General features: G+C 43.8%; 1 protein-coding gene across 1 annotated transcript in view; it reads right to left on the reverse strand.

The window, feature by feature from the left end:
• Positions 1-16,879, reverse strand: part of SHQ1 (SHQ1, H/ACA ribonucleoprotein assembly factor) — a 113,881-nt gene extending 97,002 nt beyond the window's left edge. The window contains exons 1-5 of the mRNA XM_045022675.1: positions 16,815-16,879; positions 8,711-8,895; positions 7,813-7,877; positions 6,196-6,318; positions 3,324-3,481 (exon numbers count right to left, since the gene is read on the reverse strand). Coding sequence (XP_044878610.1) covers positions 3,324-3,481; positions 6,196-6,318; positions 7,813-7,877; positions 8,711-8,853 — 489 coding nt within the window. The 5' untranslated portion in view covers positions 8,854-8,895; positions 16,815-16,879. The remainder of the gene's footprint in view (positions 1-3,323; positions 3,482-6,195; positions 6,319-7,812; positions 7,878-8,710; positions 8,896-16,814) is intronic.
• Between the last annotated feature and the right edge of the window lie 1,800 nt (positions 16,880-18,679).

An 18,679-nucleotide genomic window follows, 5' to 3' on the forward strand; every position in this document is an offset into this window, starting at 1 on the left:
CACCACACCTTTTAGATACAGACTGAGTTGCTTAAATAAAAAATGGCCAAATGCCTTAGGTGTTTCAAACACTATAAATTCTGTTTGGGCTTTTCTCTTGGTTACAAAGAAAAAGATGCACTATTTTTCATTAGTGCCTCAAGTCTGCAATACTTAATGAAAACTATTGCAATAAAGATACAGACAAAAAACAGGCATTATTGTTCTTGCAATTCTAGGGCTCAGCCCTACAACACGTTTCATATCCCCAAATCCCCACTGACTTCTACACTCTGCACCTGAGATCGCAGGACTGTTTATGCACAAATTGACACTGTTATTATTGAAGTGGGCAATCATTAGTAATTTGGAATTTCACTGTAATAATCAAACTAATGGGGCATTAATATGGGTGTAATATGTACTTCTGCAGGAATTCCATGGCAACAGATCAATGAATATACATGCTATTAGAACATGAAAGCTTTCCCCCAAAATTACTTCACTTTTCCACAGTAAGACATAATCATTCATGCAGTAACCAATTTATATGATCTTGGTATTACAGTCAGAGTTGACAGAAGCAGCTAGTACTTCTATCTATTGGTTATTATGTACATAAACAAAACTTTAGTTAGTAAACGGTCTATAATCTACCATAATAAATGCTGTACATATTTGTGATATCTTTATATAATCCTTATTCCCTGTAGGTTGGAATAAATTGGAGATGAACTACAAACAGTCAATAAACAAAGAAACGGTTTAGTGTACATTAGCAATGCAGATTTAAGCCTAAAATTTAAGACTTCGATCCAGAAAATTGTTCCACACATGTAGATTCCTGTGCCTGAGCAGTACCCCACTAACTTTACAGAGTCTACCGAAGCAGAACAACTTGGAGGACTGGGGTCAAAGTTAGTAACAGTTTCTTCTAGGCAAATAATACATACACCAATCTTATTTCAATTGTTTTTAATAACTGTATCACTAGTATGAATAATTGAAGTGGCCTTTTCAGTTCATTTTACTCTGAGAATCTAAAACCATAAGCAGTTTTACTATCTAGTTAATAACTTTATTATTGTGATTATCTGGCATAAACATGTATAGTCAGACAAGAATGCAGTAATTAGTCCAGACTGACGCACTTCTTTTGCAAGTTAGCTGGAACTTTCTCTCTAGACTAAACACATACAACCAACTATAAAGTATATCCTTCAAAATCCACTTTTAAGTTTTGGATATAGATTCAAGATTTTTTTTACAATTATATTAAACAAGATGTATGCATAACTCTGAAAACAAAAACAGAGTTTATCAACAAACAACCCACGTATCTGTCTTGTGACTGACTTCACTAATATACTGCCACAGATCCATAGGATATGTGCTACGCCTTAGCTTTTAAACAGTTTATTGAAAGTACCCCTTTAGCATTCCAGATCCCCAAGAGATCCCACTCTTCCTCAAGGGTAGGCCACACAGCCTCATCGCTTCCGAGACTGAGCGTATGGGCTCCAGCACTCCTGTTTCTCTCCGTGAACTCTGCCCAGAATATCCAACTGACATGGTCTCTGAACAGGAGTCTTTTACCCTATTCAAGGATCAGTGCATCTCAGCAAGTATCTGCAGTGACGCCAGGCAGCTATGTGACAAAATACCTATGCCTCCTGCTCTTTACACTCAGCACATAGCAGTACAAAGCACAGAGGGAAACTGAGGTGCACATTGGATTCATAAAAGTACTACAAAAAATTCCCATATCTGTCACATATCCATGTATTTTAAGTCATTATATGGCATTCTAATTTTTAACATGTTTATCCTCATACCGCTTTCATGCAGAGAAGTAGTATTTTCCTTATTTTACAGCTGGGCAATTCAGACAAGAGAACAGAATTGACTATAGAATAATTTAATTTTGCATTAGATAGAATCTTTACATTTCCAAGTTGATAGTTCAAAGTATTGTTTGTCCTCATTTTTAGACCCATCTTTTCAATTACATAGAATCATAAAAATGTAGGACTTGAAGGGTCTTCAAGAGGTCATCTAGTCCACTCCCCCTGTGCGAAGGCAGAACCAAGTAAACTAGACCATCCATGGCAGGGGTTCATCATTGGAGGTTTTTAAGAACAGGTTAGACAAAGATTCCAAATTATTCCAGAACTTAACTACCTTTATAATTAGAAAGTTTTTCCTAATATTTAACCGAAATCTCCCTTGTTTCAGAATAAGACAATTACTTCCAGCTCTGCTTCAGTGGACATAGAAAACAACTAATCATCATCCTCTTTATATCAGTCTTTAACATAGTTGAAGACTGTTATCAGGACACCCCCCCCCGCCTTAGTCTTCTTTTCTCAAGACTACACAGGGCAAAGTTTTTTAACCTTTCCTCTCAAGTCAGGTTTTCTAAACCTTTTGTTACTTTTGTTGCTCTCCTCTGCACTCCCTCCAATTTGTCCACACCTCTCTTAAACTGAGACACCCAAAACTGGACACAAGACTTTAGCTGAGGCATCACCAATGCCGAGTAGAGTAGAACAGTGACTTCCCATGTCTTACATACAACACTCTGATGCGTATTAAAAGGAATATTAGCCATTTTTGCAACTGCACCATGTTGTTGGCTCACATTCAATTTGTGATCCACTATAACTCCCAGATCCTTTTCAGCAGTACCACTGCCTAGCCAATTATTCCCCATTTTGTAGTTGTGCATTGTATTTGTTCTTCTTAAGTGCAGTACTTTGCTCATCTTTACTGAATTTCATCATGTTGCTTTCAGATCAACTCTACAATTGATCCAGGTCATTTTGAATTCTAACCTTGTCCTCCAAAGGGCTTGCAACCCCCCCAGCTTGGTGTCATCTGCAAATTTTATAAGCTCTAATCCATTAACCAAACCATTAGTGAAAACACTGAATAGTATCAGAACCACTAGATACATCCTGCCAATTTTACTGCAAACCATTGAGAACTACACTTTGAATATGGTCTTTCAACCAGTTATGCACCCACCTTACAATAATCGCATCTAGACCACATTTCACTAGTTTGCTTATGAGAATGTCATGTGGGACTGTGTCAAAAGCCTTGCAAAAAAAAATGAAGATATATCGTATCTACTGCTTCCCACTATCCACTAGGCCAATAAACCTGTCAAATGAGGAAATTAGGTTGTTTGACATGATTTGTTCTGAACAAATACATGTTGCTAAATTGAACACATTTGAAATATTATTGCATTGCCTTTAAGTCCAACTGAAATCAGCATGCTAGGTCATACCAAACACTATAAACTTAATAGCGGTCACTTTTAAAGAAAAATTACACACCTGCAATCGTTGGAACACTCCTGATTTCAAATTTCCAAACCCATAGCAGCATTGTAAATGTAAAGTGCTTTCTGCAGTTTCATGATAAGGGGTCTGTTCAATTTCCCAGTCAAATTCTTCCTCTTCTTCCTCCTCCTCGGCTAGCTCAGCAGAGGTACCTACAAATGTTTTGTATCACAAAAAAAGAAAAGGATCTCGAAGTTACACTTTGACTAAAGTATCAGCTAATGAAAAGATTACTAGTTAATCTATGAATCAGGATTTTTTTGTTTTACCAAATTTTTTAACTATTAGGAAAACTTTTCTAGTATCAGACAACCCTATAGTTTCCAGAGAAAGGAAGGAAAATGGAAGATCAACAAAGGATTTTGCACCATCAACACATTTCAGCAATAACAATGTCTGCATTCATTTATCTCCTGCAGTTTAGATTATTTTTCTTTAAAATGGCACTATATAAACTATAGTTACAAAGTTCAATGTTATTTTTAAAACTAAGCCATGAAAACTATCTGGGGGACAATGTAGTAGTTGTATGTATAAATGTCATCTAGGTACCAAATGCGTAAGTATATATTCACTGTGTGCATACGTGTGGCCCACATACCAGTATACAAATTAGTTCCATGTCCTTCTTAGCTAGTGAAAGCCTGTGGGTAAATTCTGGAGTTGTTTTTGAATGTCAACACCTCTATTCAGGAGTGCAAAACATCAGGTGCTGCTGACAAATCTGTTACTTCTGGGGGAATTCTGCACCATTGGGCATGTGCAGAATTCAGATTCCCCATGGAATTTTCTTTTGTCCAGAAAATACATTCTGCTAAAGAGGCGGTAGTTACGTCTTTCACCCACCAGGGGCTGTTATGGCACCAGAACACAGGTCAGCTGCTCCTGGGTGGGAGCAGCCAGTTGCAGATGCTGCTAGAAGATGCTGCGTTCCTCACAGTGTGCCCTGCTCGTGGGGCCAAGTGAGGAGGTACAAGGCATGGGGGGACAGAAAGCATAGGGTACATGGGACTGCTGGGGGAAGAGCTAGTTGGGGGGACAGAGGCACATGTGCCTGACTGAATGAGAGAGGCTAGGGATCAGCCAGGGTCTGCATGGGGGGTCCCCAAAATTCCTTATTCTCCCCCCCCCCCCAGAAAAAAAAACTGCTCAATACTTCTCCCGCCTACACCCAACAATCTTCTAGGTTCACTCCCAGGGTCCTTCCAAGCAATTACTTCCCTCTCCCTCAGCTCCTCCACTACCCAACTCCCCCAAGCCTTTGCACTGCTTCTGAGGAGTGCAGGAAATACATTTCTGTATTGTAGTTTAAATGAATTATTACTCAAAGTTCTGTATTAATATGCCTAGTAAGAAATCTATTTGTCAAAGAACATTTCCTGAATCTTTTTTGTTGTCTGTATTGTTACAGACATACTTGCTGACAGGTATTATGAAATAAATTACCAAAATAATTCAAAGTGGCATGATTATATTGTTATTTTGAAATATAAAATATGCATTATTTTGCAGAATTCTAAAATATTGTGCATCAAAATTTTAATTTTTTGGTGCAAAATTCCCCCAGGAGTAATCTGTGCTCAAATGGCTCCACTATTTTTTTAAGAGCTCCCAAAGAATGGTTATGGGTCACTGTTCATCTGCACCCACAACTTTCTTTGGCAGGGTTCCACAGGGTTCTACACGACCCACCTTGTTTGACAGGTCTCTAGATCCATCAGGAGGATCAGAGAGGATATATGTTTATTTGTATGATACCTACATCTAAAACTTTATTTTATCTTAGTCAGCATGACTGAGCTTGGATGAGAGCTAGCCTGAAGAGACTCGATCCACAGAAGACTAAGATAATGAGCAGAGACTGCAGGAGGCAACTGGAAGGAATGTCAGGTTATATCAGATTTCTGATTGAGGGTCGTGTGTCCACCATCTGTAACTCAGGTTCAGAAGTTGAGGGTTCATGATGGTTCATTATTGCCTCTCGATAGCCAAGTGGCATTTGTTCTAAGAGCCGTTTTTACACATACTTGGCAAAAAGACAATGACTTTATTTTGGATGCAAGCCCCATCAGTTATGCTTGCTTCAATCACCTGATGATGGGTACTGCATTGTGCTCTACCCTGGATTACACCTTAAAATCATTCAGAATGCTCAGATAATCAGTGAGCCACATTCTCTACTATTAAGCAATTTTTCATACAGAGAGACCCTTACGTTAATGCTCCATGCACGATCAGGGCCCCACATTCCTACATGCAATAATGGAGGCTCAAAGACAAACCAGATATACCAAGAGTGAAACTGTGGCCCCACTGAAGTGAATAGCAAACCTCACATTGACTTCAATAAGGCCAAGATTTCACCCCGAAGATCACAACTTTGTATATTTAAAAAAAAAAAAAACGAAAACAAACCCACACACACACGGACAAGAGATATTGCTAATTATTTGGTAAGAGATAGACAATCACACAATTAATCACATTTATTAAAGCTTTCTTCTATATGTAAGAGCATCCTTAGGTCTTTTGCAGGGGTTGAATCTGGGACCGCTAGATCTAATGAGCTACTATTACTTGAGCTAAAAGACCAGATACCTTAGCACAAAGGCAGCAGCAGAATCTCAAACCTCTATGCATATACAAACACTACAGGGGAACAAAGGATTAGTAAGGGTTATATATTTTGAGAGAATGCAAATATAACTCTTACAAAACACTTTCTCAAACCATGAAAATGTGTAATGCACTTCACACAAGGTAAGTTTTCTTGCTTACAAATTCACCTTACAAACTCAAACAAAAAATCAACTATACAAATTAAACTTTTAAAATATGTTGTATTTTCCAGTGTCAGTAATCATACCTATCTCTTCCACTAATGGTTTAGCTGATCTAGATTTCTTCTGTGCTAACAGAGCTGTCAGCATGTCCAACCCATCAAAATGCTGACCAGGAGCCTCCTTAGGCAGTCGAACTGTAAAAATGCCTTGAAAGAGAAGTTAAAATTTTGTTCAGATGTATAACAATTTAAAAGATAAATGGTGTAAAAAAATGTACAACCATTTCTCATTGAAGCTAAATGTTCGGGAAGCTATTTGGGTGTATTTCACCCAAGGTGCATGCAACTAAAATTTTCCTATGTGTTCATCTCTATGCATTTTTTACAGTTAACCTATGATTTCCACAGAAACCAGATAATTAAATTCTTTTTCAAAAGGTACACAAATGCTGCATCATTATCATTTATGGTGATGTCTTGACACAGCTCATATAACAAAGATAGAATAAGTACATTTTTATTTTTAAACCTTTTTTCCCCTCAAATAATCAACCATAAGATTAAAGAAAGACACATTTAATATTCTGATGCATATTTTATTTCAGGTATATAAACATGCCTTTGGAGGCAGCAGACTGTATCTTAATAAGCCCAGGTCTTGGTTACAAAACGTATTCTTGTGGGGCTTCATTTTGTTAATTGAATACATTGTTGAACCAGATAGTTTACAATTTTAAGCCCCAATGCTGCAGTCACTTCACACACACAGATACTGTACTTACATCTGCATAAAGTCCCACAGCAATCAATGGGCAATGCACAGAGCTTAGCACAGATCTCATTAGAAGATCCAGGCATTAAATTTTGTAAATCTTGAGCAATTTGTATATATATTATTTACCATGAGGCCTGAAAATGTGTCTACTTCCACGTTTTGACATCACCATATGAAAGATAATGCAGCTGTCACAGCAAATATGAATATTGCATGGTATTTCTACTATTACTGATTCAACATGAATTATAATTTCTCTCTGGAGCTCAACAAAAACTTTACTAGTCCTGTCTCTACAGCAATACATTACTTTTTGGTGGGATGGCTGATGTGTGTATTTCCATTGATTTCTTTCACAGGACTAGCCAGGAGTCTGTCTTGAGATTTGCTCTCTTACTAGTTACTGAAACTTATTCATTCTTATATTTCTTGCAGGCTGAATAGGTTACTGATCTTGGTTTAGTGATTTATATCGTTCATGTCACATTGGAAGAAATCATATACATAGACCTTCCTTTAACAGGAATGTTATGATCTGTATCCATGAGGATCAGCCTTCGATACAGAAAGTTCTATTATGGGAGCCACTCTCACTTGTGGTTGGTCACTCAATGTCCTTTCAGTAGATGACCACCAGGAGCTAGCTCTTTATGCCAGATAAGAACAGAACATGCAAATGTCATTACCTTCCTTCTTTTTAGTTAGCATAACCCATTTGTGTTTATATGGTAAATGTATATAAAACAAACCACTCTGAACTACAGGTTTTAAAACACAACCAAAACCAGGAGGAATCCCAGTTAAACATGCTTTGCTGCAAGTAAATTAAAAGTTCTGTGTAATTACAATGCAGCAGAAGATACATTAGTACACAGCATGTGTTGTGTTTTTAATAATAATAAAAAAACAACATTATTAACTAATACCTTTGTCCACATTATAAGATGCTTTCTCTCTTCCATCTTCCACAATTCTTCCAGGAAGAGTTAACCTATGGACAAAGATGACATGTCTTATCAAACACCTGATTTATCATCTAATGGCTCAACCAGTAAAAATATATGGCACATTCCATAAGCAGTACAGAGGATTTAACTACATGACCCTCCTTGATGTTAATGGAAGTCATGCAGCTAAATCCCTGTGCACTACTTTGAAAGTTTAAAGTTTGAGAGAGAATTTGATTTTCCTGTCTCCCCAGCCAGGATAGGATCAGCATCATTACAGAGAAGACATCCTCGGCACTATGTGGAACAGGTAAAGGATTTTGCCATTTCAAGGAATGAAGAGACTTGACCAGGAATGACAAGACAGAAAAATCCTTCTGTTATTTTAGACTAACTGATATACTATTGTCCACCCACCTACTCAACCCCACTTATGGTATATGAACATGTGCAAGAGATGAGAGCTGGTGCTTTGATGCTTTAATGCTTTGGTGCTTCCCATAACAAGAGAAAGAAAAGAGCTGTTAAAATTACACGATACTATAGGTGAAGGGTTGTCAAACTTTTTCAGTGCGGATGACCTCTTAATATTGGAATTGTTTCATGGATCTTCTATACCATTCATCATTGCATTACTTATCCAACATGAAAAAGTAGTATCAGGAACGCATTTAACATATTTTAGCTTCTTTTAATGTGATTTAGCAGCTGGAAACAAGAAGAGAACCAGCACCATATGATCAGTCAGTTCTCTGCAGACCACAGTATAGGAACTGCAGCAGTAGAATGTTCTGTAAGACACAGATATAAAGTTGATTCTCTTTTCAGTATTTTTATTTTATGAAACTCAAGGTTTTAAAATCCCTACATTACTTGCCTGAGAAAGTAAGGCTTAGCATAAAATTTAAAATCCTTTCCTTCAAAATATACATCAAACTCAGAAACTTTGGCATAAGGTACATTGATTGTTATAGTAAGAAAATCTGGGTCCTGGCTCAGTTCAAATGCTGGAGTTATCATGATGAATGCAGCTGAACAGGCAACCACACTCCCTGTAAAATCCTATTGAAAAAAAGGAAAAAAGAAAAAAAATATTACCTTCACAAAAGAAGATAACTACAAAAATAAATACACTTTCTACAACAGCATCTCAGCTTGGAGGAGAATGTGATACCTTCTATACACACATGAATAGAACATCTATGAACAAAAGAACTGTTTACATTTTCATCGTCAAGAATTGCAAAACAATCTCTTTGGTTCCTAATTATAGCTCTTTAATCAAACCAACTAAATGAAGATAAACTCCAGAAGTATTTTAAAGTGCCAAGCATATTCAGTATGTAAAGCACAGAGCTGATCGTGATAACTTTTGGTTAATTAACTACCTCTAATAATCATGTCAATGGAGAAACAAAAGAGTTTTTAATTTTAGCAAGAAAAAACATTCCAGTTACTTTGTTGTTGTTGTGGGTTTGTTTTCTGGTGTTTTTTTTACACTTATACAATGCAAAAGAAATCCTGAGCCCTAACATCATAATTAAAACCCGATAAACCTGGTAGAAGTATAATCCACTATATGAGGATGGTGGTACATGACCAATTTACTGACGCTTATGACTAGTCATCGTAATCAGAATTGGATAGAATTCAGTATACAATATTTGAAAATTGATTCCCATAGGGAGGCCATTGATCATGGTGTGTACTATTTAATCCATTATTATTCAATTCCCTTCTCCCATGCACACACTTTTTCCCCCCAGAAGAATCTTTATAAAATATTTAGGAATATGGTAGGAAAAATGGAAGAGGTAGAAGATGGAATTGATATAGTTCATGGGACTGACTTGCTATTGCACATATGAGCAAGTGTTAGGCTGCCCTGTTTGATTTCAGAGTTCCTAAGACCTGAGCTCTGCTATAGCCAGGGCCGTCCTTACCCACACGCAAACTATGCAGCTGCATAGGGCACCAAATTTCCCGGTGCCCTACAGAGCTGCGTGCTGCTCCAGCGGCCAGCCCGATTCCCTGGCCAGCTGAGCCGGCCAGGAAAGCTGCCCCCACTCCCACTTCCCCCCTTCCCCATAGCTCCCGCCTCTGCTCCACTCCTCCTCTTCCCAATCCTGCTCCATCCCAGCCCCGTCCCCACTCCACCCCTTCCCCTGAGCTACCTGCCAGGGGACGGCAGCAGGGGTCTGGCACACCCTGCATTTAGCAGGCAGCAGGAAGTGGAGTGACCCAGCCCCAACCTGCTCCACTCCACCTGCTCATCCTGGGGGATGGTTTACCCCTGCCCCCCACAGACCTTGGGCACAGCCCCCACCCATGCAGAGGCCTGGGGCTACCTCCCCGCACGGAGGGGCTGTGTAGGGCACCACAATGTCTAGAGATGGCCCTGGCTATAGCAGTTGGAAAAAAAAAGATCAGTCTAGTAACCTGATGTGTTTTGGCTCCATTGCATTAGCACATCACAGTAATGGAATCCTAACAATGATTAAAATCATAAAGGCAGGAAAAGTCTCAGTACGTGTAATCTCTATATGGAATAATTTAGATAGTCATGAATTTAATAAATGGCTTTTATGTAAGTATCTTACAACAAATAATGAAAAATTTGACATGGACCAACTACACATATCAACCAATTTTTTGGCTTCCTGCAACACTAACAGTACTCCTGACTTTTGAAACACTGCATTCATTCCTGTTTTTAAAAAAGCAGATTATAATTTCCCAGGCGCTAAATGTTAGATCTGTAAATTTTATTAACTTAATTAAATAAAGTTTGGAAGAGAATTGTCCATATGATGGAAAATAGACTAAAGCAGAAAAAGAACTTATTAAAAAAAATCACTTAAAAGTATGCTTTGAATATGACAAAGAATCACAGTATCAAATTACTCACAATTTCACAACCTAAAACTCTGCTGAGCAATGAAGATATTAACATCTCATTGCACATGTAGAGGATTGTAGACCCTGAAGTGTTGAAATCCAATATTACAGAAAACAGGCTGAGAAATATGAGCCAGATTTATGATATATTAAAGCACACCCCTCAAGAACTGGGGTGGGCACACTTTTTGGCCCAAGGGCCGTATTTGGGTGGGGAAATTGCATGCAGGGCCATGAATGTAGGGCTGGGGCAGGGGGTTGGGGTGCGGGAGGGAGTGCAGTGTGCAGAAAGAGACTCGGGGCAAGCGGTTGGGGCGCAGGAGGGGTGCGGGGTATACGAGGGGGCTCAGGGCAGAGGGTTGGGATGCAGGAGGGGGTGCGGAGTGTGGGAGGGGGCTCAGGGTAGGGAGTTCAGGTGCAGAGAGGGGAGCAGAGTCCAGGGGGCTCAAGGCAGGGGGTTGGGGTGCAGGAGGGTTCAGGGTGCAGCAGGGGCCTCAGAGCAGGGGGTTGGGGTGCAGGAGGGGGCTCAAGGAAGGGGGTTGGGGTGCAGGGTGCAAGCTCCAGCCCAGCACCGCATACCTTGAGCGGCTCCAGGGTGGCACTGGCCCACAGCAGAGCTAAGGCAGGCTCCCTGCCTGCCCTGGCCCCACGCCGCTCCCAGAAGCGGCCAGCACCATGTCTCTGCGGCCCCAGGGGGAGAGGGAACAGAGGGCTCCATGCGCTGCCCTCGCCTGCGGGTACCTCCCCCAAAGCTCCCAGCGGCCGCAGGGACATGGCACCAGCTGCTTCTGGGAGCAGTGCAGGGCCAAGGCAGGCAGGAAGCCTGCCTTAGCCCCGCGGTGCCACGGGGGTAGCAATCCCGCGGACCGGATCCAAAGTCCTGACAGGCGGGATCCGGCCTGTGGGCCGCAATTTGCCCATGCCTGCTCAAGACAGACAAAATAAGGTCATTTATGCTATCTTTTAGTTTTTTCACAAATATATTCTGCATCTATAGGTCTGTCAATCCATAAATAGCAGTTTTACATCTACTGTGACATTGCAGTTGCAGGGCACCATCACTATGTTTAATCAGAAGTATAATACTCTATGCCAGGGATCGGCAACCTTTCAGAGGTGGTGTGCCGAATCTTCATATATTCACTCTAATTTAAGGTCTCACGTGCCAGTAATACATTTTAACATTTTTAGAAGGTCTCGTTCTATAAGTCTATAATATATAACTAAACTATTGTTGTATATAAAGTAAATAAGGCTTTTAAAATGTTTAAGAAGCTTCATTTAAAATTAAATTAAAATACAGAGCCCCCCAAACCGGTGGCCAGGACCCAGGCAGTGTGAGTGCCACTAAAAATCAGCTTGCATGCTGCCTTCAGCACCCATGCCATAGGTTGCCTACCCCTGCTCCATGCTGTATCAGAAATTCATTTCAGTTGAGTATTTCCTATCAATGTCTTTTTTGTATAACAACAGATATGGGAAGTTGGTTAACACCCCACAGACAAATGTCTATCTTTTAATTCTTCCCCAAACGTCTGTGTCCATTTTTCATTTTATGAATACATTGTTTCAGAGACTATGAATTATAAAACAAAGAAAAAAAGTATCGTTTCTTCATTTTTCTAAAGCACACATTCATTCATAGACCACGAAGAACTTTTCTTAAAAAAAAAAAAAAAAAAAAAAAACTCTGAAACTCTCATTTCATATCATGCATTACAAGTGCTCTTTTCATACATGAATCATATGATGTATTTCAGCACATTCGCAAAGAAAAAATGTAATTATGTTCAAATCATAGTTTATGGTCAGAGTACACGGATGTCACTTCTGTGTTAAGAAATTCGGAAAAGCTACTTTGAAACTCAGTCTCCAGTCCTGCAAAGATTTATGTCCGCAAGTAGTCTCACTGAGCTCAATGTCTGCAAAGTGTTTGCAGGATCAGGGACTAAATAGTTTTAATTGACCAGTAATGTTTAACTGGTCAATATCAACTTAAATAAAAAATCACATCTGGAGGCAAAAAAGGAACTGCAACCATCCAGGGAAGAATTCCCCCAATGCTTGACCACCATATGCAGATTTACGCTGCTTCCCTTACAGTCCCAGGCATACAGAGCATTCTTGAGGTATCAGAAGAGATCTGAATACTTGCTAGATATTTCACTTTTTCTCTTTGCAATGCCCATCACTTTAAACACCGTATAGTACAATTCTGAAGAATGCATTAGTTAAGTGAGAGATACAGATCCATTAGATCATCTAGTGCAGTGGTTCTCAAACTTTTGTACTGGTGACACCTTTCACATACCAAACCCCAAGTGCAACCTCTCTTATAAATTTAAAACACTTTTTTAATATATTTAACACTATTATAAACTGGGCGCCAACTTATATGGGCTCTTGGAGCTAAAGCCCCAGGAATATTCATAATCAGGGGCTCTGCTCCACCAATATTTGGAGCTAGATTTTTCCCCCTCCCCGGAGCTTCCCTGCCTGAATGTAAAGAGAGCGCACAGCGCGTCTCTCTCTCCTTTGCTGCTGCTGCCGTAGCCTAAGGGCTGCAGCATTAGCATAAGAGGAATGCTAACTTCTGCTGAAGCACTCAGGAGGGGGAGGGGAGGGGAGGGACGGGGTGGGGGCCTCCCCGCCCCTCCCCTCCCCTCTCCTGCCCCTACCTGGAGGAGACACAAATGGGCCAGGAGACAGACATCACTCACCTTAGCAGCTGTTGGGGCTTCCGTGAGTGTTTGACCCTATGATTCCCCCCCTGCCCCAGCCCCAGCCCCAGTCCCTACTCCTACCCCCAGTGAGGCACAGCAGGCTGCACAGGGGAGGCAGGAAGCCACATGTGAAGGCAATGCCCCCTCCCCCAGCACCCACCAACCCACCCGCCACAGGAGGGATGGGAGAGGGAGGCTTCCTAGACCTGAGCAGCTGGGGCTTGGGTGAATTTTATGACACCCTGCTCCCCCATCCCATAGCCAGCCACCACCCTGCCTACCCCACTTCTGCCCCATGCTGGGCAAGGGGCAGCCCCATCCACAGTGAAGTTATGGTGAGGGGCAGCAACATGGAAGGCCACCTGTGCCCCCCCCCAGTACCCATCATAGGGGAGGGGAGTGAGCTTTCTGGACCTGAGAGGGGCCCTAGGAGCATGTGCAGAGTGTGTGTGCCGTGGGGGGCAGAAGGGGTCCCTCCCCTGGAGCTTGCTGCTGCCAGTGGTGGTGATGGGGAGTCCTCTCTGGCCCTAGCCCTGGGGCAGCCTGTCTGCACCCCAAGTTCCTCATCCTCAGCCCTGCCTCACCCCAAAGCCTGCACCCCCAGCACCAAGCACGCTCCTGCACTGTGAACCCCTCATCCCCAGCCCCACCCCAGAACCCTCACCTGAGGGGAAAAACATGCAACTTAAATTTGGTGGTCAGTTTGGAGTATCATTGTATTTAGCACAATATTTGATTATTTTACACCCTTCAAAGTATGTAACTGTGTGTATACAGTATGTATACAGGTGTTTTCTCTGAATACTGTCTGTGTGCCTCAGTTTTCCCAATGCATTTCTTAAGGCTCTAGATGGTGGGATAAGGGGGTGTGATTGTTGTAAAGCCCTAGAGGGCCAGTGTGATGCCGTCTGCACAGAGAATGGCTGCAACCCTGCCTCCAGGCAACTGATGGCCTGGGCCTCTCTCCTGCAAGGTGCCAACTGAAGGTGTTGGAGAACAAAGAGATCAGGTGGCCTCCTAATGCCTGGAAAAGAGACAAAGGCCAGAGGAGGGAGTGTCAGTGCCTGTGCAGACTTCCGGGAAGCGCATGGTGTGGAAGGGGATGCTGGGATGCTTTGGAACAACTCCATACAAAGCCAGTCAGGACTCTGGGGGAGCCTCCTGTCTGAGCATACTGTCTCCAGGGCAAGAAGCTTACACCTTCCTGGGTCTGACCTCGGAGCATTCAGCATGCCCTTCCACACCATGCACTTTCCGCAGCGAGTCTGCCCAGGCAGGTCCTGGGGCAACCAGAGGTCCCTGCACCCCAACTCCGCAGTCAGATGTGACTCTCAGCCAGACAGTAAAACAGAAGGTTTATTAGATGATAGGGATACAGTCTAAAACAGAGCTTGTAGGTACAGAAAACAGGACCCCTCAGTCAGGTCCATCTTGGGGGGTGGGGAGCCCAGACCCAAGTTCTGGGCCTCTCCCGATTTCCCCAGCCAGCTCCAAACTGACACTCCCTCATCTGGCCTTTGTGTCTCTTCCGGACAAGGAGGCCACCTGATCTCTTTGTCCCCAACACCGTCAGTTGGCACTTTGCAGGGGAAACTGAGGCACCCACACAGTATTCAGAGAAAACATTAAGAACATTCCCACTTTGTCACAACAGGTGCAACAAAATTTAATACCGTATATTGAAGCAGGCAAGTGCTGCTTCTGACTTTCCACTTTTAATTGACCCTTGTAATCTTGTGGTGCTGACACATTGTAGCTTCATTTTATATCAGCTTACAGGGTGAGAGCGGGGGGGGGCACCATTTTGGGCCCCACCAAAAATTATACGAACCTGCCGCCTATGATTATAAATGCTGGATGCAAAGCAGGGTTTGGAGTGGAAGCTGACAGCTTGTGACCCCCCATGTAATAACTTCATGACCCCCTGAGGGGTCCCAACCTCCAGTTTGAGAACCCCTGATCTAGTTCATTCCCCACCAATGTAGGATTGTCCTCTACGGTGTATTTATTATCCTGTGCTTTACCCAATCAAGTTTCAATTGTCCCAAAGTGATTCAACTTCCTTTTTGTCACACCACTGCCTTTCCAGTGCAATATGGTAAAATACCTCTGACCATTATGTGGGGTTTAGACACAAGAAAGGCATTTTTTCTTTATTTCATGCCCTTAACATTATGACATTGAATTAACAGTCAGGAAACTGAATAACCCAGAGCCAATTTAACTGGGCTGTAGGGTAAATGTGCTTTCAAAATAAAACTTTGGGCTTATCTACACTGAGAAGCTGGACTGCTTCAACTATACCCCACAGTTGAAACAGTACCACACTCCCCCCCCCCGCCCCACCCATTTCTGTGGATGCAATTATACCACTATAGCTACTCCCCTACAGAATGGGAGACTAGCTATACCAGTACATGCAACTCTATTAGTTTAACTGCATCCCTGCTACTGGATGGGGGAGAGAGCTACTAAAGCAACTTTACAACCCTGTAACTGCACAACCATGTTGGTAAAGACAAAAACCCCACACCGCTAACCAAACCAGTGGGACCCACACGGCCGGGGGGGGGGGGGGTGAGTAGCGCGATCTCTCCCTCCACCCTTCAGGGACACCTAGCCCAGGTTTCCAGGGTCGCTCTCGGCTCGCGGGGGGGCAGAAGGGGCCGGCTCTGGCTGCCGGGGGCGGGGCAGACGATGGGGGGCAGGGGCTGGGCCCCGCGGGGGGTGCCGAGCGGGTCTAACCTGCCCGCTGGGGGGGGCAGTCAGTCCGTCTGACCGGGGGGGGGGGGGGCGTGAGGGTCGGTCTGTCGGTCGCTCTGCCTGGGGGAGTGTCGGTCTGTCTGTCTCCCCGCGGGGGGGGGTGGGGGTCGGTCTGTCGGTTGCTCTGCCTGGGGGAGGGTCGGTCTGTCTCCCTGCGGAGGGGCAGGGGGTGAGGATCTGTCTGTCTCCCCGAGGGGGGGGGGGTGAGGGTCGGTCTGCCGGTCGTTCTGCCTCGGGGAGGGTCTGTCTGTCTGTCTCCCCGCGGGGGGGTGAGGGTCGCTCTGTCGGTCGCTCTGCCTGGGGGAGGGTCTGTCTGTCTCCCCGCGGGGGGGCAGGGGGTGAGGGTCGCTCTGTCTCCCCGCGGGGGGGGAGGGTCGCTCTGTCTCCCCGCGGGGAAGGGGGGGAGGGTCGCTCTGTCTCCCCGCGGGGGGGGGGGGAGGGTCGCTCTGTCTCCCCGCGGGGGGGCAGGGGGTGAGGGTCTGTCTGTCTCCCCGCGGGGGGGGGTGGGTGAGCACCGGTAAGCCCGCGCGGCCAGGCAGTAATGGCGGCGGCAGCGCGCTTGGGACCCCGACCACCCTTCCCCGCGCCGCCACTTACTGCGGCGCCGCCTCCTCCCTCGCACGCGGACCAGGCTGCGCGCCGCCCGCGCGTGACCCGGACACACATGGCGTTGGGCAGGGGCGGGGACACAGGCCGCGGAGCGCGGGAAGGGGCGGGGCTAGTGGAGACTCCACCCGCGGAGGGGCTGGGCAGCCCCGCCTCCGAGGGTGCCCCGCCCCTGCTTACTGTGCTGCTGCTCGGCGCCGCCCGCGCTGAAAACAGAGCAGTGGTGGCGTTTGCCCGCCCACGTGGGCCTTGGTAGGGCCGCCCAGCTCCTCCGTCCTCGCGCTTCATGGTGTGTCCTGCTGAGGGGAAAGCCGCCCCTCCCCCCCTTCACGTATAGCCCGGACACCTGGGTTCTCTTCCTGCCCCAGCCACAGGCTGTGAGGGGGCCGCAGTGACCCCACTGGCTTGGTGGCTCTGGCTAAGGACGTCCCACGACTGGGGATTTCTCTGGGTTCAGGGCACGTTCCTGAAGCCACTGCAAAGGCTCCCATTGTCCTCAGGGGCTGAGGCCCTTGTGGCCTAGCCCAGCATCAGGACGGGGCCAGAGCTTGGCCTGTTTCAGCCCCAGGGGTGGTTCCTTAAGGGAAGAAGCAGAAGTCACAAATTCAAATCCTGGATCCACCTTCCCCTGACACCAATCCTCCTTCCTTCCTTCCCAGGGGTGCTGTGGAGCTGTCTGTAATGTTCTCTAAGCAGCAGGCAGGCAGGCATGAAAAGTATCCTCATTAGTCCATTAAAAATAAACTACATTTAAAAAATGTGGTTACAAAGTGAAGCACTCAAAAGTCAGGAAAGGGGAAAGTTAAAGTTGCCTGTGTAACCTTAACTCTGCCCTCTTGTGTACGTGTTATGTTCTTCCTTTTTTTTTCTAGCCGTAGATACACCTTGTGACATCCGGAAGTAATTGATACCACCATGCACATTGTAGATATGGCCACATACTATTTTATAATTATATTGCAGGGTCAGGCCCTTGGAAGTAGATGCCACATAAGAGCTAGAAATATGACGTGGGCTTGTAAGGAAATAAAAGCAAACATACAGCAAGAAAAAGCAACTGTGGGGAAGAGAGAATGAAAGAATACAGACTGAGGGTCTATTGCTCCCAAGCAAATAGAATGGGAGATTAAGATTTAAATTAATTTGAAAGATTATAGGAATTTTTTGAAAACTGAAAAATGTATTAAGGGGAGGGAAACCTTCAGAAAGAATGGATAAACAGAGTATCATTCACATAAGAAACTTCCACTCACATAAGTTGTCCCACAGAAATCAACAGGTGAAGATGAATAAGATTATATATGTGAATGGCTCTTTGCAAGGACAGATCCCGACTAATCAATCCATAGATCAGAAATACAAAGTTTAAAGAGAAAATAGACAAAGAACCTCAAAGAAAACATTAAAAGCATAAAAGTTGAGGCTAAAAGGCAAAGATATTCAACAACATTTGTTTTAAATAGCATAGAGTGTTAAAGCCATAGCTATTGTGAAGGAGGGACACTGTCTTGGCTTTCAGTTCAAAATAATTATCCACATTTTTAAATGTTGATGTTTGAAGACCCCCATTGAAATGCATCATGAATCTCTTTCCTAAAGGTAAAAAAAAGAGGCTTATGGTTTTTTTACCTCTGCTGGTAGTGGCTTTAAATAGAAAGAAACACATTCTTCCAGGCTACAGAGAAATGCCCTTTTTCTTTAAAATATAAATACTCCACCTGCTGGAAAGCCAGAGCATATGAGCAAATAACATCACAGCATTACAAAACACCTGTGCAACTGGAAAGGCGATGGACCAGTAGTTAAATTGCTGTAATCTAGATAAAATATTGGTTCCCTGAAATAGTCACTCAGAT

This window comes from Mauremys mutica, chromosome 7, assembly GCF_020497125.1.
Source record: "Mauremys mutica isolate MM-2020 ecotype Southern chromosome 7, ASM2049712v1, whole genome shotgun sequence".
Lineage (NCBI taxonomy): Eukaryota > Metazoa > Chordata > Testudines > Geoemydidae > Mauremys > Mauremys mutica.